The sequence below is a fragment of the Hyaena hyaena genome, unplaced genomic scaffold (genome assembly GCF_003009895.1).
Source record: "Hyaena hyaena isolate Hyena2069 unplaced genomic scaffold, ASM300989v1 scaffold_1086, whole genome shotgun sequence".
Taxonomy (NCBI): domain Eukaryota; kingdom Metazoa; phylum Chordata; class Mammalia; order Carnivora; family Hyaenidae; genus Hyaena; species Hyaena hyaena.
Window position 1 is genome coordinate 352,558 of NW_024081719.1, and position 26,432 is coordinate 378,989.

General features: G+C 45.1%; 2 protein-coding genes across 12 annotated transcripts in view; one reads left to right on the forward strand and one right to left on the reverse strand.

Moving 5' to 3' along the window:
- Window positions 1-21,843, forward strand: part of MIA3 (MIA SH3 domain ER export factor 3) — a 58,486-nt gene extending 36,643 nt beyond the window's left edge. Inside the window, exons 1-24 of one of the 8 annotated variants that reach the window (XM_039222237.1) lie at window positions 258-544; window positions 1,477-1,608; window positions 4,710-4,731; window positions 5,472-5,560; window positions 5,812-5,889; window positions 5,979-6,089; window positions 7,966-8,037; window positions 8,220-8,324; window positions 8,993-9,115; window positions 9,208-9,319; window positions 10,389-10,444; window positions 10,534-10,624; window positions 10,741-10,879; window positions 15,700-15,801; window positions 16,468-16,528; window positions 16,641-16,676; window positions 16,751-16,818; window positions 16,938-17,038; window positions 17,184-17,321; window positions 18,051-18,119; window positions 18,228-18,307; window positions 18,433-18,504; window positions 19,988-20,138; window positions 21,014-21,575. In XM_039222237.1, coding sequence (XP_039078168.1) covers window positions 434-544; window positions 1,477-1,608; window positions 4,710-4,731; window positions 5,472-5,560; window positions 5,812-5,889; window positions 5,979-6,089; window positions 7,966-8,037; window positions 8,220-8,324; window positions 8,993-9,115; window positions 9,208-9,319; window positions 10,389-10,444; window positions 10,534-10,624; window positions 10,741-10,879; window positions 15,700-15,801; window positions 16,468-16,528; window positions 16,641-16,676; window positions 16,751-16,818; window positions 16,938-17,038; window positions 17,184-17,321; window positions 18,051-18,119; window positions 18,228-18,307; window positions 18,433-18,504; window positions 19,988-20,138; window positions 21,014-21,324 — 2,430 coding nt within the window. In that variant the 5' untranslated portion in view covers window positions 258-433 and the 3' untranslated portion in view covers window positions 21,325-21,575. Of the gene's footprint in view, window positions 1-257; window positions 545-1,476; window positions 1,609-4,709; window positions 4,732-5,471; window positions 5,561-5,811; window positions 5,890-5,978; window positions 6,090-7,965; window positions 8,038-8,219; window positions 8,325-8,992; window positions 9,116-9,207; window positions 9,320-10,388; window positions 10,445-10,533; window positions 10,625-10,740; window positions 10,880-15,699; window positions 15,802-16,467; window positions 16,529-16,640; window positions 16,677-16,750; window positions 16,819-16,937; window positions 17,039-17,183; window positions 17,322-18,050; window positions 18,120-18,224; window positions 18,308-18,432; window positions 18,505-19,987; window positions 20,139-21,013 lie in introns of those variants that run through there. The other 7 variants (XM_039222230.1, XM_039222231.1, XM_039222238.1 and 4 more) reach the window with 7 other exon arrangements.
- A 563-nt stretch (window positions 21,844-22,406) lies between these two features.
- The window catches only part of AIDA (axin interactor, dorsalization associated), a 39,943-nt gene continuing 35,917 nt past the window's right edge, over window positions 22,407-26,432 (reverse strand). The window contains exons 9-11 of one of the 4 annotated variants that reach the window (XR_005526441.1): window positions 25,511-25,628; window positions 25,165-25,384; window positions 22,407-23,566 (exon numbers count right to left, since the gene is read on the reverse strand). Coding sequence is in view for 2 of the 4 variants with exons in the window: in XM_039222244.1 (XP_039078175.1) it covers window positions 25,288-25,384; window positions 25,511-25,628 (215 nt within the window). In the remaining 2 variants the exon portion in view is untranslated. Of the gene's footprint in view, window positions 23,567-23,593; window positions 25,385-25,510; window positions 25,629-25,742; window positions 25,846-26,432 lie in introns of those variants that run through there. The other 3 variants (XR_005526440.1, XM_039222244.1, XM_039222246.1) reach the window with 3 other exon arrangements.

A 26,432-nucleotide genomic window follows, 5' to 3' on the forward strand; every position in this document is an offset into this window, starting at 1 on the left:
GCTCCTGCGAGACCAGCTCCTGCGGCGGTGAACCTCTGTCGGCACCTCCCTCGGTTTCCTCTGCGCAGGTCTGGTGGCTCTTCCCCGCCTCGCTCGCCTTCGGTTTCTTCCGCTGCGGCCCCGCCCACTGCGGCGCGGCCCCGCCCACTGCGGCGCGGCCCCGCCCACTGCGGCGCGGCCCCGCCCACTGCGGCGCGGCCCCGCCCACTGCGGCGCGGCCCGCTAGGCGCCCTGACGGCCTCCCCGGGGCCGTGTCTGATGACGTGTTTTCCAGGAGGCGCTGGGGGAAAGGGCCAGCGGCCGGGGGAGGCGAAGTTCGCTCCCGGTGTCCGCCTCCTCAGCCGGCTCCTTTCGGAAGGAGGAAGCGGTGAAAGAGGGGGGACGCGGTGCTGTTAACGGGGAAGCGTCGCCTCTGCTCAGCCATCCCCACACAATGGACTCAGTTCCTGCCACTGTGCCTTCTGTCACCGCTTCCCCCGGGGACCCGGAACTTCTGGGACCCCTGTCGGTGTTCTACGCGGCCCTCCTAGCCAAGCTCCTGGAGGTGAAGGCCCCACCCCCAGGGAGGGACCCCAGCTCTGGCAGGCGGGTAGAGAGCTCTGAGCCGAGTGGGCGCGCTCACCCGGCGAGGGAGAAACGAGTGGGGCCGGGCCCGGGGCAGGCAAGGCGCTGTAGTGCGGTGTAGACAGGGCCGGGGGAGTGTGTCTGAGGTTTCGTCACTTGCGCGTTTGTTACCGATTACTTCCATTTACCAGGCAGGGTTATTTCTCGTATGCGGTCACGATCGCTTTGGACCCGTTTCCAGTGACGCCCGGCACTGTTGGGGGCGGTGGGATAGATACTTGTGTTTTCGTAGAGGGCGGTGAGAGTGTAGAAGCCGGCAGGTGCTTATACAGTTGTATTCCAGGAAGCATTTAAAATAAAGGCGTTGGGTTATGTAGACGATGGTTAAATTCAGAGCAGTCTAGACCTGTTATCAGGAGCTGTATGAGCTTACTCAGCATTTGTTTTTGTATAAGAGTAAAAGAATTAAGATTTAAAATCCTAGAGGAAATGCATATTATTTGTTATTCGTTATCAATTTGGAGCCACAAAAGGTGATTATTTCTCTAGGGTATTAAGTTTTTTGTTTTATGGGGCTTTTTAACTCCTAAAAATTAGCTAAGAGGAAAGTATGATCCAGAGAGATTCTAGACATATCTTAGACAATATGATGTGGTAAAACCTACTGTAAAGTAGAAATACATGCTCAGCTTAAAGACATTTAGCTTCATGATGTACAAAAATACTTCAAGCCTAACAAGAACTGGGCTGCAGGTATCCTATCTTTATTGCCTCAGTGGAAGCAACTTAAGATGTTTGATGGAGAGGTTTTGTGATGGAGGTTCGTCTAGAATTTCTGTGGATGGTTCTTTGTGACTGCTCTGTTGTAAATTTCTTCATGGTTTCTTATTGTTTCTAATATTTCTGTTTCAGTTAGTTGCTACATTGCCTGATGATGTTCAGCCTGGGCCTGATTTTTATGGGTTGCCATGGAAGCCTGTGCTTATCACTGCCTTCTTGGGACTTGTTTCATTTGCCATTTTCTTCTGGAGAACTGTCCTCGCTGTGAGTAAACTAAACTTATGTTTTGACTCATCAAGACAAAGGATATTTTATAATCACTGGCCCTTTTGTTTCTTTTTCAGTTCCTAACGTGAACACAAATGCATGTAACCTAAGCTAGTCTTGTGAAATAATTCAGTGTAATCTTTGTTGGTAAAGACTTAGACAACATGTATATAATCTTAATCGGAAAACTTCAGTTTATGAATCTTAGGTAAAAGTCTAAAGATGAAGTGTATGTGTACCTACTTGGGTATTTATATACATTTTTTTTACCCTTTTTTTTTTTAAATTAAGTTTATTTTTGAGAAAGGGAGAGACAGAGGGACAGGGAGGGCTGGAGAGAGAGGGAGACACAGAATCTGAAGCAGGTTCCAGGCTCTGAGAGCTCATTGCAGGGCTTGAACTCATGAACTGCGATATCATGACCTGAACTGAAGTTGGACGCTCAACCTCAACCGACTGAGCCACCCAGGCGGCAGTGTACATTTATAATAGAATTGGGAACCCTTACAGCCATCTTGAAAAGCACTTAAATACTATGTATCAGAATTCTTAAAAATGTTGTATCTTTTTATTATAATACCATGTCTTATAGTCTGTTCTAAAGAAATAACCAATCATGCATTAAAAATCTTGTGAAAGGGTGTTCAATGGAACGCTGTTTATTGGAATGAGAACTTCGTACAAACTAAATGATCCACAGTAGGGGAATTGTTCTTGAACCTGCATATAATGGGATACCATGTAACTCTCTAAATGTATGTATTTCAAAGATACTGGAGCCCAGAAAATGCTCATAATATAAATGGAAAAAAGCAGAAATCAAGACAGTAAAGTGTAGGTACATGTATATTATATAAATACATATACAAACAAAAAATGCTATAAAACAAAATAGTAAAAATAGATCTAGACACTAGGTAATTTTTCAGTCTTTTTCCATCTATATCTGTTTCACAGATTTTCTAATTTGGTCATGTGTTATTGTGCTCATTAAATATCTTTTTATTTAGAAATACAGATTATGTAGTATCCAGAGAAACACTCGGATTTTTATTCCTTAGAATCTTTGTGCAGAACTGGTCTTCTGTGCTTATCTATGTGTGTACACTCATACATATTCATATTTGTGACTGTGTTTCATTTTGTTTCATAGTTATCATGTAATTGGAGAAAAGTATCATTTTCTGTGAATGAGCTTTCAGTTTCAGTTCAAGCATAACAGTTAAAGTAGCCAAAAGCATTGGATCCATGTCTTCTTAAAATTGAGTATTTTTCTGATTTCTTAGTTTTATCAGACATATCCTTGCTCATAAACTTTCTCTTGTTGCACAAGTGATGGTAAAGTCACTTAAAAAGAAAGGTCTTTTGCCTAGATTCCTGTGAAGAGTCCTCTGACCTTATGGGACTTTTCCTCAGATGAAAGGAGAAAGGGAGCATAGAAAGGATGAGTGGAAGGGGAAAAGGTGAAAATGTTTTTTATTTCCCACTCTTGTTTCTCCCATCTAAAAAATCCTAAAATCTGTTTACATTTTCACAGGGTAAGGCAGGCTGTATGTCCTAAATGGTGCTTCCCAGCCTCAGTGTTTGACTTTGGAACCATAGGCCCTGCCCTTGCTTGATTCTTGCTTCCTCCTGTCGCCTCCTGCCTCCTGATCTGGGGGAAAGAAGGCAAAAGAAGCTTAGTCTCCCATTAGCAAGGCTGTGACATTAGAGAAACAGCCATTTCTTTCCATGTTGGAACTCTGAATGCATTTTCCTATAGCAACGTTATTATAAGTGGTGTTAAATACTGTAATAATAACAAGATATCATGGATGATTTATGGACTGATTTGGGTATCATCACCACTTTGTAACTTTTGAAAGTGGAAATAACTTCTGAGTTGCAAAGACATTCAGTGATAGAATTTTTTAAAAATTGAGTAGCGCTTAGATTTTATAGCCCTGTAATCAGTGCTGCCTTTAAGGATGCTTTAGAGGTTAGTTATGTCTCTTGTCGGTGCATTTCCCTCGAGCAATCTTCTTTCCCTTTTAGGTTGATGACCACTGTCTTTAAGGGTTTGGGAAAATCACATGACTTAGTTTATTAGATCTCAAAATTCAGCCAGTTGCCAACTCCTTTTTTTTTTTTTTTTTTTTTTTTTTTTTTTTTTGAGAGAGTTTATGCAAGTGGGGAAGGGGGCAGAGAGAGGGGGGACAAAGGATACAAAGCAGGCTCTGCGCTGACAACACGGAGCCCAATGAGGGGCTCAAACTCATGAACCATGAGATCATGACTTGAGCCAAAGTTGGACACTCAACTGACCGAGCCACCCAGGCGCCCCATTCAGGTGCCAGCTTTTGATAGGATTTCAAAGATGTTTTCTGGTGCGAGAAGGAGACATATCTTAGTACAAAAATTATGCCTGTAATTTTGTTTGCTGAGAGTCTGATCATTGTTTCTAAGGCCTCTTTCTGGCTGTTCAGGGTTGTCAAATGATTTCGGGTAAAAGAAGTATTAGTTATTTAACATGAAAATACCCATTTCCAGTATTAATGTTAAATGCTTAATAAGACTTGTGCTCTTTTGGGGTACCTGGGTGGCTCAGTTGGTTAAGCATCTGACTTCAGTTCAGGTCATGATCTCACAGTTCGTGGGTTTGAGCCCCGTGTCGGGCTCTGTGCTGACAGCCAGCTCAGAGCCTGGAGCCTGCTTCAGATTCTGTGTCTCCTTCTCTCTCTGACCCTCCTCTGCTCATGCTGTCTCTCTCTCTCAGAAATAAATAAAACATTAAAAATTAAAAAAAAACAGATTTCTATAAAAAAATAATAAGTTGGTGCTCTTTTAATAGATAAAAATAATACCTTTAGTTGCAAAATGAGGTATTCACTTTAGTGCTTTTATCTATCAGAAACTATGAAGTATCACTACCCGTTAGATTTGAAATGCTTTTTAACCTTTTGTTACTTTTAATCCTATGGATTATTATTGTGAACCAAACTGTTGCTAAATTTTCATTTAGTTATGATTTACCTGTTGTATAAACTATTTCTATAATACTATCTAATACTATAATATTTCTATTAATGTTTTGACATCAAATTTCATTTTTCTTCTAGGTAAAGGATAGAGTATATCAAGGTAAGTGTTTAGGCTTATTTTATTATTTATACTCTTTCCTCAGTATGGGTGTTTGATCTGAGTCTTATGTAAGTGAGAAGTAGGTAACCGTGACTTCCGATGTCTGATTGACTTACCCCTGAACGTTTTACTAACCCAAGTTGCTAGCTTGGATGACAGAGTAGTAGATGATGCCACCAAATGAGATAGAGGAGATGAGGTGGAACAAATTGGGGGAGTTGGAAGAAGATTAATCTGATTTGGGGCAGATTGGCTTCATTGGTTTCATGCAGATGCATCACATGCAAGCATACTATGTTGATGCTAATGATTTAATAACACGGTATGTGTTTACTTATGTAGATAATTTGAGAATGAGAGATGGAAATCTGTGTGCTTGTATTTTTTGTCTCTCTTTTTGCAAATGACATATATTAGAAATGATTGTTTTCTAAGAAGAAAGGTACTTCATGAAGGGAAGGATATCAAACTAAAATATTTTATTCTATTTTCTATCTTTGAAATAAATTTAAATTGGAATTTCTCATTGAAATAAGGGTCCTTATCATATTTTTCTTAAATTTTAGTAGTATTTTTATACCCTTATTGCTATTAACTACAGGTTGCTTTTTTAAAGACATAGTAGTTATGTTAAGGAGTCCTTTTCTGTCACAGAACTAGAGAATATAGTGCTGATACATTGGGTAATTCAGTTTTATTTAGTGATCATAGTAACCTTATGGATTTCCTCTCCCTTTTAGTCACTGAACAGCAGATTTCTGAGAAGTTGAAGAATATCATGAAAGAAAATGCAGAACTTGTACAAAAATTGTCAAATTATGAACAGAAGGTATAATTATTCTTCGGTATTTCAGTATATTCCCTCATGATTCCAGCTTGGATTATTTCTTCCTGTATTATATAGTTCAGTTATTAGGGTTATTTTAAGATTTCGTTACTTCCTGCAAACCATCCAAATTGGAAGTAATCATCCTATGTATAAAGTATTGCTTTCTTCTCTACAGGATCACCTGTTCAGAGATATGTTTTGATAACACTGTGGTTTATATTTCTGAATTCTGAGTGCTTTATTTTATATAGATCAAGGAGTCAAAGAAACATGTTCAGGAAACCAAGAAACAGAATATGATTCTGTCTGATGAAGCAATTAAATTTAAGGTAAAAATTCCTTCTCTTTGTGGGATTACATTCTAAAAACAAAAGAAAAATCATGAGTAATTATGATTAATCTTAATGTCTGTTAATAGGATAAAATCAAGAAACTTGAAGAAACAAATGAAGTTCTGGATAATACAGCTAAAAATCTGCGTGTTATGTTAGAATCTGAGAGAGAACAGAATGCAAAGAATCAGGACTTGGTAAGAATTTTGCTGCAAAGCATTACTGTGATTTTGCTTTCAGACTCCCCTGTGGGGGGTGAATTACTCTTCATTTCCCCATGCTTCAAATAAAGGAAGAGTGGGAGTCAGGGGAGTCGAACCCGCATCCATCCGTCTACATAGAATCTTAAATGCTAGTACCGCAGGTTGTTATTTTCATGGCTCTAAAAAGTATTTGTGTTCTTAGCCCTGGGTAAGTGTCTTCTTGCTCGGCTTTGCCTTTGAAACATGTGGAACAACTAAGAAACCGTAGCCCAGTCAAAAAGTTCGAGTACTTTTGTTTTGCATAATCCTTTTTATTTTTTTATCTTTTTTTAAATGTTTTTTTAAATTTTTTTATTTATTCTTGAGAGAGAAGAGACAGAGTGAACAGGGGAGGGTCGGAGAGAGAGAGAGGGGGAGACAGAATTAGAAGTAGGCTCCAGGCTGACAGCACAGAGCCTGACAAGGGACTCGAACCCACAAATGAGATCGTGACCTGAGCCGAAGTCGGTCGCTTAACTGACTGAGCCACCCAGGCGCCCCTACATAATCCTTTTTAAACAAGCCTTTTAGAACAGTTTTAGAAGAGAGGAAGGTTGCAGTGATGGTTTCAGGGTTCCCTTATATGGCTTGCCAGCTTCCTCCACTCTGAGTTTCCTGGTCCCAGCTCTTGGTGTGCTGTCCTCTTTGGAAGGAAGGAATTCCATGCAGCCCCCAGCTGAAAGATGGAAGAGTATGTGCCACCTCCCTGAGGAGGCAGTATCTTCACAAATTATGTGCAATTCTGTAAGTGAGATCTGAGTATTCTGCCTCAAGTCCAACCATTTTTCAGTTCAGTCAGGAGGATTTTTTTTTTTTAATTTTTTTTTTTAATGTTTTATTATTTCTAGGAGAGAGAGAGAGACAGCGTGAGCAGGGGAGAGTCAGAGAGAGAGGGAGTCACAGACTGAAACAGGCTCCGGGCTCTGAGCCGGCAGTCAGCACAGAGCCCGACGTGGGGCTCGAACCCATGAACCGCGAGATCATGACCTAAGCGAAAGCCGGACGCTTAACCGACTAAGCCACCCAGGCGCCCCAGTCAGGAGGATTTTTAATTTAGTTTCAATGTTTATTTTTAAGAGAGAAAGAGAGCATGACCAGGGGAGGGGCAGAGAGAGAGGGAGACACAGAATCCAGGCTGAGCTGTCAGCACAGAGCCTGACGTGGGGCTCAAACTCAAGAACCGTGAGATCATGACCTGAATGGAAGTCAGATGCTTAACTGACTGAGCCACCCAGGTGCCCCAAGAGAATCTTTAAAGTGACCTTGGGGATTCCCCCCGCCCCAACCAATAGGAAAAAACATTGATTTGAACTAGAGGATTACATGAAAGTTTTTTCTTTTTTTCTTTTACCTTTTTGGTCTAGGCATCTACCACGTTACCTCACAGCAGGAAGGTTGTGGATGGCATGTGATAGAGCTCTGATTTTCTTCTTTCCTTACATCTTTACCTTCTTGACTTTGTCCTCAGCTGAAATTGAATCACCTGCTTTTACCTGATAAGTAGAGGATGGCCCTGGAATAATGTTCATCTTTTTTTTTTTTTTTTAATTTTTAAAATGTTTTATTTCTGAGAGAGAGAGACAGTGTGAGCAGGGGAGGGTCAGAGAGAGAGGGAGACACAGAATCCAAAGCAGGTTCCAGGCTCTGAGCTTTCAGCACAGAGCCCGACGTGGGGCTTGAACCCATGCACCGTGAGATTATGACCTGAGCCGAAGTTGATGATTAACCGACTGAGCCACCCAGGCGTCCCTCATACTCATCTTTTAGCATATATCCCACTCTTTCACTAAAATCTTACCACATTTTTATATGTTCTTTTTCCACATGGCAGATTCTGGAAAACAAGAAGTCTATAGAGAAGTTAAAGGATGTTATTTCAGTGAATGCCTCCGAGTTTTCAGAGGTAAAGTTTTCTGTAATATCCGCAGGATGTTAATAGGGTGCCTTAGTTTTGTTGAGGAGCAAACATTTGATTTTTGTTAGAATATGCGATAAATAAAAACTATATGATGTCTAATTGGGAAAGTGTAACATCCCTCCATCCCCCTTTGGAATTAATTCACTAATAGGAGTGTTTTGCATTAGGTTCAAATTGCTCTTAATGAAGCTAAACTTAGCGAAGAAAAGGTGAAGTCTGAATGCCATCGGGTTCAAGAAGAAAATGCTAGGCTTAAGAAGAAGAAAGAGCAGGTAAAGAAAAATTTCACATCCTAGATGATATGAATGAGGGGACCAAGTATCATTACCTCGAATATCTTTTCTCAGATCTGTTTTTAAGGAAATGAAATATGTATGCAGAATTCTATTCTTGGATATGCACAGTTAAAACCGTGCTCCCAAAATTGAGTTGATGTATGTATCCTCCATCTGTTCTGGACTTTCTGTTCTCTACAGTGTCTTCTAGCTATCAGAAGGTTTAGTCTTTGCCTTGTCAGATACCAACCAGTTACTAACTTGAATAGCCTTGGGGGGGTGATAGATTTGCTCCTTGACCAAATAATTTGGCATTTATAACCCTCCTTTGAGCAATTAACTGCTTCACTGAAGAAGGGAAGGTTACATGACCTGGAGTGTGGACATGGGAGACAGTGAGATGTGCTGGGTTCCTACTGAGAGTTGAGTTACTTGAGTTGGCTGCAGTTTTCTGAAGGATACAATAAAGTGGATCGACTTCCTGGAGAGCTCTCATGTTCTCACTGCAGTTCTGAGGGTAGGAGCCTCTGTCCCCTCCCCCTTCACCAAGGCCTCAGTCCACAGTGACAGGCCGAAGAGTAGCATGGCCCCCTACTTCCCTGTGTCCTGACATGGTCTGGCGCAAAAGCTCTAGTCTTTGGAAATTCATTGTTTTAACATTTCAGTTGCAGCAGGAAATCAAAGATTGGAGTAAATCACATGCTGAGCTCAGTGAGCAAATTAAATCATTTGAGAAGTCTCAGAAAAATTTGGAAGTAGCTCTTACTCACAAAGATGATAATATTAACGTAAGTTTATTCTCTTGAATACTTAATTCTCACGAACGCCCATAAAATCTGCTTAATTGAGAGGCTCTAATACCCCTTTGCTTTTTTTCTAGGCTTTGACGAATTGCATTACACAGTTGAATCGGTTAGACTGTGAATCTGAATCTGAGGGTCAGAATAAAGAAGGAAGTGAGGTGGATGAATTAGCAAATGGAGAAGTGGGAGGTAAGATCGGTTTCAGGGAGGTTGGGCCTCGTTTTGTGTTCCTGTTTGTAAGTGCACCAATGCTCTTTTTGGCTGAGTGAACTTTCTCATAAGCATTAGAGTTGTAGACGCAAATCACTGGACTTGGGCACACGTCTGCGTGCTTTGGGGAGGTGGGTGGCTGCGTGTGGTGTATCGGTGAGTGTGTCATGAACGTGGACTCTGTGTTTCCCTCCCACGGAGGCTGCTGTGTGCCCTGCAGCTAGAGCAGCCTGGTCGTGACTTCCCCTCCAAGTGCCGAGCACTACTGAGCAGGAGAAATTTGTCTCAGTGCCATGGCAATGACGTTTGGACTTAATGCCCATTATCTGTGTAGCTTTGCAGTTTTAAGGCCCACAGCCAGTTTTAGGAGCACTGAGGTGGTGGGAGCCGTATACTTAAGGCCCTGAGAGTGGAGCTAAAGGGTGGCAGTATTTACTGTGAGGGATAGGTGTCTGGTGTCTGGACACTTTTTCAAGTTGGATATTGCTTGCGTAGTGGGTGTTGTCAACCACACCTGGTAGCAGACTCCAGGGGAGAACAGGAGAGTCAGTCCTAAATAAGACACCTGCGGGGCACCTGAGTGGCTCAGTCGGTTAAGCATCATGCTCTTGATTTCAGCTCAAGTTAAGGTCTCACAGTTGGTAAGATTGAGCCCTGCATCAGGCTCTGTGCTGGCGGTGCAGACAGAGCCTGTGTGGGATTCTCTCTCTGCCCCTCCTCCACTTTTGTGTGTGTGTGTCTATCTCAAAAACAAATAAGTAGATTTAAAAATAATAATAAGATCCCTGATATGAGAAGAGCCCTCATCCACATTCCCTTCTGGTTTGAGTCTGGCACAGATAACCATTTTTCTGGCACAAACTAGGAATTCACTTTTTCAGTCTATGTCTCCAATTCTCTTGAAAGTCATGGAGCCTCATCGGTTTATTGGCTAATTTGGTTTTCCTTTGAAAGTTTGAACACCGTAATTGTTTCATTTTAGAGAAATCAAGAAACTATAGTTAAAAAGCAAAGGAGGAAAAAGCGACTAAAGTGTTTTGTATTTTAGGTGACCGGAGTGAGAAGATGAAAAATCAAATTAAGCAGATGATGGACGTTTCTCGGGTACAATCTTTTGTGTGGAGTACTGTGAGTGCCTGTGAATTCTCACTGTGCCCCCTTGTAAGACCATTTCACTCTTTTGGAATTTTTAGACACAAACTGCAATATCAGTAGTTGAAGAGGATCTAAAACTTCTACAGTTTAAGCTTAGAGCCTCGATGTCTACTAAATGCAACCTGGAAGGTAGGCTGCTTCCTGAGCAGAAAGGGCTGTGTTTCTTAACCCCTCTTGCCTCCTCGCCTCCCCCTAGTGTGCAAGCCCTGTGCACACATGCAGCCTGACTGTTTTGTCCTTCACAGAGCAGATAAAGAAATTGGAAGATGAGCGCAGTTCACTGCAGTCGGCCAAGGCCGGCCTGGAAGGCGAATGCCAAACCCTGAGGCAGAAGGTGGAGATTCTGAACGAGCTGTATCAGCAGAAGGAGACGGCTCTGCAGAAGTAAGGCACTCCTGCTTCGCTCTCAGCAGCCGTGTTGTGTGAGCGGATGTGTGAATCCCGGACAGAAGTCTATCTTTTTTCCTTTTTTAAAAATTTTTTATGTCTTTATTTTATTTTGAGCAACAGAGACAGAGAGCGAGCAGGGGAGGGGCAGAGAGAGAGGGAGACACAGGATCTGAAGCAGGCTCCAGGCTCTGAGCTGTCAGCACAGAGCCCAGTGCAAGGCTCAAACACACAGACTGTGAAATCATGACCTGAGCCGAAGTAAGATGCTTAACCAACTGAGCCACCCAGGCAGCCCCAGAATTCTGTCTTTTGTGAACAGTATTTGTGGGGTTTTTCCATCCGTTATTAGTAGAGATTTGTTTTTATCTCTTTCTCGTTTCCCCTAATGTGTATTTTTCTTTCCATTCCAATCAGTCAGAAATTGTGGCCTGCATGGTTCCTGGGACCAGTGGTCATGGCCGTGCCCGCCTGGTGAAGACCCGCTGCCCACTCCCCGCTCCCTGTCATGGCTCCACCATGAGCTTCTCTTTCCTCTTGTGTGGCATTTAAGTAATTGCGATCTGACCTGTGTCTGGTCTGCTACTTCTTAATCTAGCCTCTCAGAATCCTGAGTGACTTGTAGGACATGAAGTTTAGTGCAGTAAATGCCCCGGAAGGAGTAGTTACATGAGGGCAGCCTAAGGTTTGGATTTACTTTAGTCAGATGCTCAGATTAAACTGTACACAGGTGATTGTGACAAGGACGTTTGGAGCTTTAAATCTAGAAGCACCTGATTGATGTTTATGTTTAGGTATCGACCTTCTGAAATCTGTATCTCAAATTTGGAGTAGACGGGTCTTGTGAAAGGTACACTTTGGCAGTTTATTTTCTGTTTTCTCCACAAAATTACCCACGTTATCTCAAAAAACCTTGTCAGCGGCGGGTGCCCCGGGGCTTTGCTCCTGTGCTGTACTCTTCGGCGTGTCTGGATTCTCTGAAGCCTGTCCTGCTAAGCACACTTCATCATTTTGAAATTTAAGCTCAATATTGCCTGATGCCATCGAACATGGAAACCTTACCACTGATGTTTTCTGTAATTCTTGGCTTACCACACAGTTTAACTGTTTTCCAAATTTCGTTCAGGCCAGCTCTCCAAATACCTGGCTTGTTTCAGAGAATTACTTCTCATTACATTACTTTTGTACAGAGTGCTTCTGTGCCACCGGAAGTAATCTCAACGTCCTAGGCGGCAATTGTTTTTCTTGACGATAGTCACTGTGGCACTATTTTTTACTCTGTTCGTCCGACATACACTGAATCATCACGCCTGGTTTGTACCCTGCTCTCTGTCCCGAAGCCTGTTAGTCGAGGCCCCTGTCCTGTTTCATGCCAGTCCCTGACTCCTCACCTTGCCCCACTTTCCCTTCCTCACACCCCCTCTTCCAGGCTCCGAAGAATACACTCGCAGCCCAGAGTGAGCTTTCTAAAACATCAGTCTGCATGTCCTCCTGTACTTAGAATCTATGAGAAACGCTCTACTCTCTCGTGCATTGGTTCTGGACTCCTTCACAGGCACGCAGGGCACCCTCTCAGCTGTGGGGAGCTGCCTCTCCAGGGGCGCGTCCTGCCCTGCAGCCGCTCAGAGCCTTGCACGCTGCCGTCCGTACTCTGTGCACTGCTCTCTGCGGCAAAATGTCCTTGGACAGTATTTCCACCCGGTGGTCTCTGCCCACCGAAAGGTTTATGTCCCTTCAAATCTTTTCTGGAGTGAGTTGCAGCAGTAAATAGGCAGCTGGAGAGACTGGGTGAGTGTCCACTTTTTCTTCTAATGGAACTCCTAAGTATATATTCAGATTTAAATCTTTGATGGCCTGTTCTGTGTTTCTTCCATCTTTCTGTCTTTGGGGTGTTTGACTATTTTCAGTAAGTGCCTTTCCCCTGTGTACGCTGGGTAGTTACAGGTTGCTGTTCCTCTCTTCATCTAATTACCCGAAAGCCCACACCATAAGTCCTGAACTTGTCAAAGTCTGACCTACGTTAATGGATTTACCCCTTTGTGGGCTTTAGCGCCTGCCTTAGATGCTGTCCAAGTAACTCTCCAAACGCCTACCCTCCACGGAGGTTTCTCCAATCTTGTGGCAGCGCTTTCTGGCCAGTGTTCGTTCCACCAACGCCCATATTCATCGTTCTGTAGTTCTTTATTGTCTGCACACCTGCAGTCTTTTCTTGGGGGTCATGTTCGTTCTGTTTGATGGACGTCCCTTGGTGGCAGATTCGATTGGTGTGTCTCTGTATGAACGTGTCTCTGTTAGGCCCCCCGCCCCCTCACGTGCACAGCTGTCTAATGTCATCACTGTAGAAACAACCAGGTACTTGTTGGTTTTATAGTCTCTGTGAGGAGTCCAGATCAGGCTTCTTTTCCTTGTTCACCTCGCCCTCGCTGCCCTCAGTCATTCTTTCTGGCTTTTCGGCAGCTTTGCTGGGAGGTGCTCAGGTGTGGGCGCCCGTGTCTCCTTCCCTGCCCTCCCTCCATCTTGTGTGCATTTATGCTGCTCGGGGCCCTGGGGACCTGACCTCTTGGTTTGGGCGTCTTGGTGTATTGATTCTGCCTCATTCTCTCTTCAGATTCCACTTACGCTGCTTTTTATTTTTTCTCGTGTCCCCTACACTCTTACCGGGATTTGCTTCGTTCTGGATTGGTTTTTACCTGCCCTGTGTCCCAGTGTGCTAGAGTCTCCCCCTGCATGTCCAGTAGGCTGCTGAAATCATTCAGTTCTTCATGTCAGTTATTGTGTTTCAGTTTTATAGTTTCTGTTCTGCTAAAGTCTGTAATTTTCACTTTTACTTTCTTGAATATATAAGGCATCATAATTATTTTGGAGTGTGTGTGGCTACCTGATGGATGCATCCCTCTTGTTTTTTAGATTTTGATCACAATGTCTTGTGCGGTGCCTGGTTAGTTTTGACTGAGAGGCAAAAGTCGTGTATGATGATTGTGAAGGGAAGGAGAGGACTGGGATGATGTGATTTTTCTACAGAAAATATGGGAGTTTATTTCTAGCACGTGGTTATTACTTCACTCCAGTCAGCAATTCACATCCTTCAAAAATGTTCTCATCTCTTCAGAGGACACCGTTTTGCCTGCAGAGGACACTGCATAGCTCTTTCAAGTCTCAACCCAAACTGCGGGGCTTTTACTGGGGGTCCCCCTCATTGGCAACCTTGAACTCCACTTTTTCTTTGAACCCAGGGTCTGTTGAAAGCTCTGCTCAGTCTCCTTAGGTCTCCGTTGTCTTCACTTCATGGAATGAACCTGGGGAAAAGGTGGCTTCAGATACCAGGCTTTCTTATAATTCTGAGATTCCTTTTTCTCTTGGTACTTGGCCTCATATATTCACTTGTCAGCTAATATGTTAGCTCTCTGATGTCTTCAGGAACATTCTTTTTGCTTTTGTCCGGTGTTCTAATTGTTCTCCGTATTCTCAGACCAACTTCTTCATTACTGGGAAAAATACTGATGTTTCCTTCAAGACTCCATTTTCTCACATCTCTTCCTAGCCAGATGCAGGGACTTTTCTCTCATTATGTGCATCTTTTACACATTAAACTGTGAGCTCTGTTAGTGCAGGGAGAGTACTTTGCTCATACTTTTGTCTTAGCGTCTTACTAGGTAACCAGTATATTATAGCCACTCATACAATATTTTGCTGAGTATTAGTGGGCAGTTATAAAAGAATACATAAGCCTTTTTTCTCTGTACTGTTATTAAGCCTTTTAACTATAGCTCTTCTCATTTTGCTTCAGAAATTTAAGTTTCGAGTTAAGTGTCTTTTGAATTAGACTATGGGCAAAGATGTACAAGGGTAACGAGAGAATAGCATTTCTATTTATATATATGTATAATTTTTTTTTTTGAGAAAGAGAGGGCTCAAGTGAGCGAGAGGGAGAGAATCCCACGAGGGGAAGAGAGGCAGAGAGAAGTGGGGCTCACCAGATGCAGGGCTTGTGATCACCCAAAGCGGGGCTTGAACTCACAAGCCATGAGATCATGACCAGAGCCAAAGTCTGATGCTCAACTGAGTGAGCCACCCAAGTGCCCTAAGAATAGCATTTTTAAACCTTTAAATGTTGCTAGCGTTGGAGTTTATTTTACAGTACATTGGTATCTTGAACTTGAAGGTTAATTGGGTTAAAACCAGTTTCCAGTAGGTAATATCCTGATTAGGCAACATCTGGGATTCTTTTCCTATTTTATTCACTAGACATGGCCAATTCTGAGATTTTTCTCAAATCACAGTTCCATTGAAATAGGGGTAGGAGTTCCCTATCTGAAGTGTAGGAGTGTTCTGTGGTTAATTGCACAGGTTAGAAGATGGATTCTAAAAGGCTTTCTTTGGCTGACTTACCGTACGTACCGTGGTGCCCATCTTGGATTGAGAAGCAGTCCTTCCATGGTGGAAATAAAGGAAGTAATTATAGTTCGTTCTGTGGTAGAAATAAGAGAAGTGATGATCTTTTGCTTTATGTTAAGCTTACTTGTGTGAGGTTGGCTAGCCCGGGCCTTCACAGCAAAGTGAGCTTTCACGTTACGCACAAGGAACTTGCCCCTGGGCATGTAGAGTTTCTGACATTTCTTTACTAGTGACTGAAGAATTAGGAGACGTTAGAAAATGCAGGTGATTGACTTTTATCCTTGAATGTCAAGTTTGAATTCCCTCCTGACTTTGTACGTCTGCCGTGTGTTTTCTGGAGGAGGGAGGTGATGTTTGCTTGGAGGCATTCAGCCCACTGGGAAGACTGAAACACTTTCCACTGACGACCGATTTTGTCTTAGGAAACTGAGTCAGGAGGAGTTTGAGCGGCAAGACCGAGAGCAGCGGCTGTCAGCTGCAGATGAAAAGGCACTTTTGGCTGCAGAGGAAGTAAAAACGTACAAGTGAGTTCAGCTTCAACAGAGGGGTCAGCGGCTAGGGAAAGTACTGTTCGCTTCTTAAAAAACCATGTTGTGTAGAACAAAATTAGCAAAGAACATAAACAAATGGTCAGAGGGTGTGAATACAGTTAATTCACATGAAAGAAAAGAAAGTTTAAGTTAACAAAGGAAAGAAGTCCTGTAACAGGCATTTGTTCATGCCTAGTACTGGCAAGACTAAAGGGGACTTGGTTCGTGCCAGCAGTTCCTGGGGGTCTGTGTGTTGGAGTGACTGTTTTAGGAGGGCCGTTTGCTGTAATGATGTAGCAGAAATCACTAAAGCGAGTGTGCCATTTGATAGACCCGGGAGTGACCGCTCTGGGACTCTCTGGCTGTATTTAATGGAGGGAAAAGCTTTATGGAAGAAGACAGCTGTAGCAGGATTGCTTGAGAACACTGAAGAGCAGTCAGGTATCAACTCAGTGTATCAACTCAGAAGCTCCAGGCATTAAATAATAAGGAAATTAGTATTAGTTTCGCTCCTATTATGCTCTTACCGTGACCACGTGACTGTGTTCCTCCGTGTGGACGGAGCTGCAGGAGGGCAGGTGTAGGGAGAGGGGGCGGGGGAGTCTGTTGAAACTTTTCTTAAATTGCACTTTAATTGATAAAAACAAGTGTGATTCTTAGGCGCAGAATTCAAGAAATGGAGGATGAATTACAGAAAACCGAGCGCTCATTTAAAAACCAGGTAATTCCTGTACCGCCCAGCAGCTGCAGAAGTCTGTGGTGTCCAGGGGGCTGTCGTAGCGCCTGTCACAGCGTGTCCCCGAACGTATCTGTTGGTGTGTTGTCTTTTTCAGATCGCTACTCATGAGAAGAAAGCTCACGACAACTGGGTAAGATTTGTTTTTTCTTTCCTTTATTTGGTGTGTGGCCACCGCACTGATCCGGGTCTTGTTTCCTCCAACAGCTCAAGGCTCGCGCTGCAGAAAGAGCTATGGCAGAGGAGAAGCGGGAAGCCTCCAACTTGAGGCACAAGTATGTGATGGTCAATGTTTCTTCAGTGCGTCTTAGGGATATTAGAGGCCGTGCTTCCGGGTTATCTACTCGGGAATTTGGTACCTCACAGTTAAGTCCGTTTTCCCCCTGCCTCCCAGGTTACTGGAATTAACCCAGAAGATGGCAATGCTGCAGGAAGAGCCGGTGATTGTGAAGCCGCGGCCGGGGAGACCCAGCGCCCAGAACCCTCCGTGGAGAGGTAGCGGCAGTCAAGGTTTTGGTCACAGTGTATAGAAATTACATTTTATTTCTGTGTGTCTTAGTTACGATGCCCTAGAAGCAATCCCAGGAACTTAGTAAAGACAGGTTGCGTCCGAGTGGTAAGAGTGCACTGTCCTCGTCAGGTCCTCTGAGCCAGAACGGCTCTTTTGGTCCATCTCCTGTGAGTGGGGGGGAGTGCTCCCCTCCCCCGACGGCCGACCCGCCTGCCCGACCGCTCTCTGCTACCCTCAGTCGAAGAGACATGCCTAGAGGTGAATTCGGTGAGCACTCACATTTTACCTTGCAGTACACTGATCCTAGAGGCTTTTCCCCCACTTTTTATTTGAAAATTCTAATGCAAACAACACTTTAGAATATGGGTCTGTCTCGTATAGAGAAAAAAAAATTCTTAATATGTCTTGGTGAATAAATAGTCTGCTGTAAGATCTGCTTTAGAATAGAAAGCATTTATTAACATTAATATAACATATAAATACATAAATAAAATCTAGAATATGTGATGATAAATATTTTTTTGGTTTTTAATTTTTTACTGCAAAGTATAAGCTTTTATCTTTAAATTTCTATGGGGTTCCTTGCTTGAGTATTATAAAAATAGCTATAAAAGACTTTATAATTTACACAGCATACATCCATTTCTCATTAATATACCATGCTGTGTAGCCTATTTCTTACAAATACGTTTCTAATGCTTGGTGAGATAGGCACGTCAGATGACACAGGCCGGAAGATATCTGTCCGGCTGCGTCAGGCCTGTAGCTTGAAGTACCTGCCTGGTGCTGTTAATATGCAGGTTTTACTGCTGCTCTTTCTGTCAGAGTTCGTTTTAATTCTTTAAGTCTGTGAGTCAGTTTGGGATTTCCCCTCATATGTATTAGGAGACCCGTTTTTAATGTTGCTTTCTAGGCGGACTTGAACCCTGACTTCTCTACAACTGGTTTGTTTGTTCTGAGAAACCCACACAAGGGCTCTGTTCTTTCTTTCTCAAGGATCAGTGGACGGGCCTCCACCTCGTCCTCGATGGTCATCTGAGGCGTCTGGGAAACCCTCTGCGTCTGGTAAGGGATCTGAGCGTGCTCATAGTCCAAAATCCAAGGATTTCTCCCTCTTCCTCAGGGTGTATGTAAGTCAGCATAGATCTAAGTCCGTTCTCTGGCCTCCAGTAGATCCAGGAACTGGTGCGGCTCCCATGATGAACAGCGGTTCAAGGAGCTCTTCCCCAAGTAAGGGGACGGATGAAGGCAAGGTAAGCTGTGCAGGTGTTCTGAGTTGTAATTAGGTCGGTCAGGAAACACTGAGCTTCTACAAGCCCTCGCTCTGTCATCCATCTGTGTGTCTGTTATATCTGTACTGTCTCATTTTTTTAAAAAGCAAACTGTTTCCCAAGACCCCGAAGGCCCCTCAGCTCCCAGCATTCCGTCTGTGGCTGAGCAGTCAGCAGTAGTAAGTACTTGGAGGCTGAGGACGGAACTGAGCTTTGACTTGACGTGTTTCTGGACAGGACAGGACGAGCACGACACTAACCTGCTTTGCTTTAAATTGCATGGCAGTATTGAGCTTACTGTTGGCTCTGACCTGAAAGTGTTGCCGGGTTGCCGGAATCTGACTGCTTGGTTGGTTTTTCCTTTTTCCTGTTTCGGTTAGGCTGTTCACCTGTTTAGAACATCTCTTATAACGAACTAAAGACTGCAGAGCCCTTGCTCCACCTCTGCCTTGTGTGTGCTTCAGTGTTAACTGGTCTGAGGCAAAGGAAAGGAATTCTGTGTATTATATAGAATTCACCACCACGGCAAGTGTGCTATTTCAGAACATCTTCAGGTGTATACTAGGCAGACGCTGTTGTGAATAGTCTTGACATTCGAGACTGGGAAGGGAAGAGTGTTTGCAGCAGGTGAAATCCTGAACAGTGGGAATCCGTCCTTACCTGCCGCGCGGGTTCCTGGCAGCTCCCTTCGGTTCCACTCACATGTGCGTGCTCTACCAGAGCCGCCCGGCCCGCACGGTGCTGCCCTGGGTGGAAATCAGACTGTGCATGGTGGTTTAGAATTTCCGAGTCTCCTGTAGGAAAGGAAGTCAGCATCTCTAGCAAGAAAGCAGAGCAGCACCGGTGAGTGAAGGTACATGTGGGGGCTCTGCCTGCCTCTCAGGATGGAGAACGTTACTGCTGTCGGAAAATGCTTCTAAGTTTCCGTGAAGGACTTGAGGGACACGCGTCTCTTGAGGACTTTTTGTCCACTGGCAGCTTGGAGAAGACCTGAAACCCCGCTGGAGTAGACTTCAGAGAGCGGAGGCCCCTTTGTTAGGTTAGGGAGGCAGAGGCGTGGGGTGGGGGGCAGGCTGGGAGGCAGACGTGATCCTGAATCATCTCCTGGGTTCTTACACGCGTGTGACCTTCAGCAAAATAACACTCTTGTGTCTCTGTTCCCTCCTGTTTAAAACAGATGTTCATACTTGGAGATTGAGAGATCTGCAGGCACTCTGAATGGCAGCTATTGTTACACTTGTAGAAAGTGGATTGTTCATTGCCCCTTGTCCTGTCCGTGCTTAGGATGGAAATAGTGCGCCGTTGTGGCAACGGGAAGGACGTGGGGGGAAGGGGTGCCCTAGGAACGGAGGATGGTGGTCATGGTAGGATTTCTTAGTGAGCAGTCACTTCTGGGCATCCTTCCGCGGTCCTCCTGCCGTCCCTTCGCCTGTGTGTTCCAGCACGACCAGGTCAGGGAAGCTGGTTGCTCCTGGGCCAGCCCTTTAATCTGCCTGAGCTGCCGGTGGGAGGACATGGGGGGCGGGGGGTAAGCTCTGTCACACTGCTTGTCCTTTGGACCGGTGCCTGACCTCTGCTTTGTTGGGTCTCCACTTTTATTGGTGTTGGTTTGTGTGTGTCGTACCCACGTCTTCCAAAACTTTAACTGCCTCTGCTCTGCAGGTTCCTATGGCTGCAAAAGGGCCACCTCCTTTCCCAGGGGTGCCCCTCATGAGCTCGCCCGTGGGAGGCCCTCTACCGCCGCCCACTCGGTACGGACCACCGCCTCAGCTCTGCGGGCCTTTCGGGCCTCGGCCACTGCCCCCGCCATTTGGTATGATGATTGAATGGTAGTAATTGACTTGTAGAATGTAACTCATCTTTTCTCTTCGCTCTTTGTTGAAATTTTAATAGTGACTTACAAGGTCATCTACTGAAAGGGCAAAGCAAGTGGCATACATGTTTTTCGGACACGGGAGGGGGGAGCTGCACAGCCCTCCTCTACAGAGATGGGCAGTATGTATCTCTTGTAGACCAGAGAGATTTCTAGAAAGCCAGAAATACTTCTGCAGATGGATAGAACTCCCCCTCCCAACTCAGGAGCTTACAGTGTCCTCTGGAGCCCAGACATCTAGGTCAGGAAACATAAAGCTGTAATCCTCACGATGGGACCATAGATGATAAAAGAGGGAGATTCAACCTTCCCTCCCCACACTGGGAATCAGCGGGAGGGCAGTGCTCACTCTAAGAGAAGGTAGAATTTCATTACGGGGCGGCCAGAAGGCCTTTCCCCAGGGAGGACAAGCACCGGGGTTTTGATGGCATGTTAGGTCCACGGTGAGCGACTGCCTGGATTTTTGACGCCATAGCAGACGGAGGGATTTTCCTTTACCACGTTTCCTTGTTGCAGTAAAGCCCTCATTTCAGTCTGTCTTCTTGTTGTGACACACGGTGCTTTCAAGTATAAGCCAAGCCCTTGTGAGAGAGAGAGAGATGGCAGAACTGTGGGACAGAAAGCATACAAACTCGATCAAGCCACATGCAAAGCCTGCCTGTTTCTTGGCCACCTGGCCAGCCGCTGACCCACCTCACTGTGCCTCCTCTCTGAAGTGGGGATGCCGCCACCGACCTCTAGAGTTGTGAGAAATTAAAGACTGTAACATGCCTAAAATCATCCTATGCATTTACGTCACTTTCTACTTTTCCCAGGTCCTGGCTTCCGTCCACCACTAGGCTTGAGAGAATATGCGCCAGGCATTCCACCCGGGAAACGGGACCTGCCGCTCGACCCTCGAGAGTTTTTAGCGGGACACACACCTTTCAGACCGTTGGGCTCTCTTGGCCCGAGAGAGTACTTTATTCCCGGCACCCGACTACCACCCCCACCCCCCGGCCCCCAGGACTACCCGCCTCCACCTGCTGCGAGAGACTTCCTGCCTTCCAGCTCCAGAGACGAGCCCCCGCCTGCCTCCCAGAGCAGTAGCCAGGACTGTTCACAGGCTTTAAAACAGAGCCCGTAACTGTGACCTCTGACACACAGTCTGAGAGAGAGTGACTGGGCACATTCGTTACAGTAAAGGATTTCATTGGCTTCAAAATCCAAAAGTTTATTTTAAAAGGTTTGTTTTTAGAACTAAACTGCCCTGGCAGTGTGCATTTTTGAGCCAAACAATTGAAAAATACCATTTCCCCCTAAATAAAACCACCTCATAAGCTAGAGCCTTCTGACAACCTTGAAATGTGCAATAAAGAATACCTGTGTTCTAGTTAACGTAGCGCGTAACTGCTCAATGATTTAGAGTGTCCTGAGAAATATGAACATTTCCTGTGGAAATGCTAGAATATGTATTTCCATTTATTACCTGTTTTTAGTGTACACCAGTTGAATACAGAGCAATGGTGTTTATAAGCTTGGTTTTTTAAAATATCTGGTCGCAAAGACTGTTACGCTAAAAATGTTTACTATAAGGTCATTGACTTTCTCTCCCTTCTTGAAGTTCTTTGTAGTAATAGTTCATAAAAATTTGGTTATTAGTATCTCCCAAGTGTCTGTCGATTCATTGGAATGTGTGCTCACGAGGGTTGTGCCATCGTGGACCCATGTAGACGCGGGCTGACGGAGCGACTTGTGGCTCGCTCCCCCTTGCTCCGGGGTTTCAGCCTAACGACACCTGGACACCCCACAACCGCGCGTCTTCCTCGACCTTCAGGGAGGTCCGTGGGCCCCTCTGTACAGCACTCGTGTGCCTTCCGGTGACTCTGGGCGCCTGGTTGAGAAAGGCTTCCTGAGGATGAGTTTACATCAGCCTGATGTTCTGTTACTTTTACGATTCTTGCTTTAAGGTGCAAAAAAAAACTGAACAGGGTATGTTCTGATCATAAAAAGTAAGGAAATTTCTTTTTTAAAAAGTAGAATCTACTGTTTCTCCCATACTCGCTCTGGATTTCAAGGAACAGAAAAAAGACGGGGAGAGTGTACTGCTCTGAGAAAGGATGGCCTCAGGACCAGAGCTGCTCCTGCTGCTACTACTACTCCAAACCTCAGACGGGAATGGTGGCGCTCAGATTGAAAAATACTAAGAATTTGGGATTACACCATATGTAAGTCTTAACTGTCCCCATGACTGCACCATGTCTTTTAGACAGTTTTAAGATTTAATCAAAATTAAGAAAAAGGGTGGTATTCGTTGCTTAGACTATACGCTCCCTTTCCCCGAAGTTCTGGGACGTCCTGGTACAACTGAATCCTAGACTGGGGCTTGTCACCATTAAAACATTTAATGTGCAAACACCCTGTAACGTAAAAGCGGATTCGCAGCTTCACTGCGAAACAAAGATTTTTCTTTGTACTCAACTAAGAAGTCCCACTTTAGGACGAGAAGAACCGCTGGAAGACCACCACTTCACAGTTCTCAAGGATACGGAAGTAGTTCCACAGGAAGAGAATTCATGTGTACGTCTTCCCATTTCAGATCAAGGAGAGAGGAAACGAGGAACACCTCCACAGTTAATAGCATAGGTTATTTTTAACCATGTAAAATACGATTAAGTCCACAAATGCAACTTTTGAGTATGTTAGCCTCTCAAAGACCCGGAATAATGCAGTTAATATGATTTCTAATCGTATATAGTATTAAAATATAGGCCATACCTGCTAGGAGAGAGAAGCAAGGAGGAAAGGTAAATTAGATCCGTTTTAAGATCAAAGCTAGTCTTTTTTTTTACACCTCTAAAACTTCGGTCAGTATCTATTTCTGCAAAGTCAGTAAACTAGACAATTCCAGGGCCGCTCACGGGAGCCGCTGGGAACCCGCTGTAGTCGCTGCCGGCACCGCTGCTGCAGCAGAGCTGGGCGGGGGGTGGGCACCTTTGGGGGCCTGAGTTCCAGCTGTTTCAGAAGCCAATGCCAGCCAAGTGTGTATCTGGGCTTAGTGGCTAAAACCACCTCCTTTCTGAGGCAGCAGTGCTTTGGCCTGAAAGCATTTCAACTACAGTTACTGTCCAACGTCTGAGTTTTCTCATTGGAAGGTGAGAAGTAACTTGTGGGCAGTGCTGTGTTCTGTGTCTCCTGCTTCAAGATCATCACTTGTTCTGTCATTCCGCTCAGGTCTGAATTAAAGCTCGGCTACTCAGAGCATCCACTACACTTCTTGACCACTGGTGTCAAAGGCGACTGTAACTGTAGTTACACGAACCACACTTATGTGAACGATAGGAGAGGCTTCTTCATATAAATTATCACTGACATACATGTCTTATGGTCTATAAGAAAAGAGAAAGACCAATGTATCAGTTTTGCTACATTTTAATAGTAGGTACTTAAGGGATTATTTTTTCGGTCTCGTCAGCAACATCAAACAGAAGGGACTAGATACGGCGTGCTGTCCAGCCCCTCAGGCCGTTTACACGACTTGAAGAAAATGTGGTTAATGTGGTTCTTGCTCCTGGGGGAGCTGTCGGTCTGGGGGCTGACTGCTCCCGGTCCGAGGGTTGAGGGAACAGCAAGGTAACTTATTAAGGCAAATTCTTCCCCTTGAGCTATGCTGGGCTAAATCATTTTGGGATTAATCTAATCAGGACAAGAGATAAGACTGATTTGGTAGAATTCTTCCAGGCTCAAAGTTTATAAAATCCCTCTTAAAACAACTGACAGACAACAACTGAAGGTAAAGACCAGCTTTCTTTGAAGTGCAAGAGCTAGAACACTTAATTCTGGCTACTTATTTTAAAAAGCAAACACTGAAGGTATGCCTAGGATTATTATGCTAGTTTAAAAATAGGCCACGGACCCTCATGCTAGCATTGGGCATTTAAAAATAGTGACTATTAAATATGTGGGTTCTAAATCTAACCCACAGAAAGCCCACCCCAAACCTTAATGTTCTATGTATCAAATATCTACCTCGGGTGTACTCTGGAAGTTTTATTTATGCCCCAGTAAGTCAAAAATAATGTAAATAGTCAAATTATAATAAGCTCATGACCTGCATATTTCCATATGGATGAGAGTCGATATACCTAGGAAATAAATGGCAGTCCTATCTACCTACAAGAAGAAAACCACAGAGGAGCTCCAGGTTTTTGCACGCTCCCCACTCTGAGGAGAGGGGTGCAGGCTTTAAGGTTTCACAATCAGTTTGTCAGAAAAACAGCAGTTATTCCTGCAGTATCTCCTTAGCATCGGACTCAGATTCACGTGACGCAGACGAGGTGATCAAGCCATCCAAACACCTTTGGCGGCTCAGAGGCGCCCCGCCGTTCCCCCCGGGATCCCTCTCCGAACGAGCAACGGTGCGTGGGACGGAGAAGGGCCGCTAACCAACAGGACAGCAGACGCCCGCTCCCCGCAACAATCCGGTCATCTGGAACATTCCGGCTACGACCTGGGAACACCCCCGTGTGGGAGGCTGATCTGGCCAAGGCACACGATTTCTAAACAGGAGGACTAGGGATCAGGGTGAATTCGGGCCACGTCTGAGGAGCCGCCCATCCATCTCCTGGGCAACCTCCCTGGGCGGCAAAACCGGTCCGATTCCTCTCAGGGCAGTTCCACACTTTCCCACCCACGTCAGCCCAAAGTCCGGCGTTAACTCAAACCAAAAAAGCCTCCCGGAGCAGAAGGGAACGGATGTGTAAACTCTAGCACAATCTTATTGCTGTATTAACTGTGAAGATGAGCACCTCCTACCACAGCAGTGCTGTTCCAGGAAGCAGGGCAGGAACAGTGGTAAGGTAGAAGAGGGACTACGAACGGCACAAACACTAGAAAAGTAAAAACAGGTTTCAAAACTACAGGAAGCCTGTATCCAAAGGAGTCGTCTATGCAGGCGGCGAGCCGGACCGGAACTGTGCAGACTCACTTTGACTGGCAGCGTGGGCGCGGCCTGCTTCCTGCCTGGCGGAGGGGGCTGGGCCACACGGAGCTAGGGTGGGTTCTGCTGGGGGGCGGGGCTCACAGACGGTCCAGGTTACCCACGGCAGGATCATTCCTTGTGCAAAGTCTGATGTAGATGAAGATAAAGTGGTTTCTTGGTCAATAACTGCAATTTCTTTCTTTTAAAGTCAGTGGGTTTCTTGTATCTGTAACCACAGTAGAGAGATCATGGTTTAAAACATGGGGACAGCCGACCTCGCCTAGGGTCACATACTGAGAAGAACTACGAGCCACCATTAAACTAGAACGAATCCGGTGGGTGAGTCACTTACAGTTCTATTACAATCGGCCCCGCTTTAATCTCATCCATCTCCATGAAAGCAAAGCACTTGGTGCTGGTGAACCTTTTTTTAGGCTTGTAGTGTTTGAACTCAAAGAAGATAGCTGCACCTAAGGGATTAAAACAAACCACATTAGCCTCAGAAGCAGACCGTCACCGCCCCTACATTTATTTTCTCAGATCAGCCGAAGCACACGGCCGGGCGGTGGGCAGCGTAATCTTACAAGGTAACCTTCGTCACACAATTGCTCTGATGCCACGACCGTCGTCGTCACCCAGCGCTCTCCTCCATCTGGCCGGAGGGACAGCCGTCCATGCCCACGAATCCTACAGAGCACAGCAGGGCTTCCTGAGCGAATGTGGCCTCAAGATCGTACCAAGTTCCCACCCGGGTAGAACCGTAAGCCCCTGGAGGGCAGAACCTGGTCAACAGCACAGAACGGTCGCGAAGTGTTAGCAGGGAAGTATTCACCTTCTCCACAGAAGCTCACTAAGCAGCAGAGGCCTGTAAGCGCTCATGAAAAAATCCACGCTCACGTCACTTCTCCCCCTGACAGAAGAGCTCAAAAATTCAACTTTTTTGGGTGTGTCAGAATTAAAACACAGACGGTGTGCTGGTTCAGTGTTTACCGGCTACCTATTTCCTAGGACCTTTCAGAGTATTCCAGCACTGTTCTGTTTTCCCCACCGGGAGTGTATCGGGAGACAAAGTCTGGAGAGCAGGCCACCCCTTCCCCGAGCAGCAGGCGGGAAGGAAAAAGTCACATGCTCTCATCGCCCCAAAGGTAAGTCTCACAGACCGGCTCTCCCCACGGAAAGCAGCTCAAAACGGAATGAGCTGCCTCACGGGTGTGGCCAAGAACAATTAATTTCTAACGAATGCGTGGAAACCAGTAGGGAGGCAGCTGGGGTCT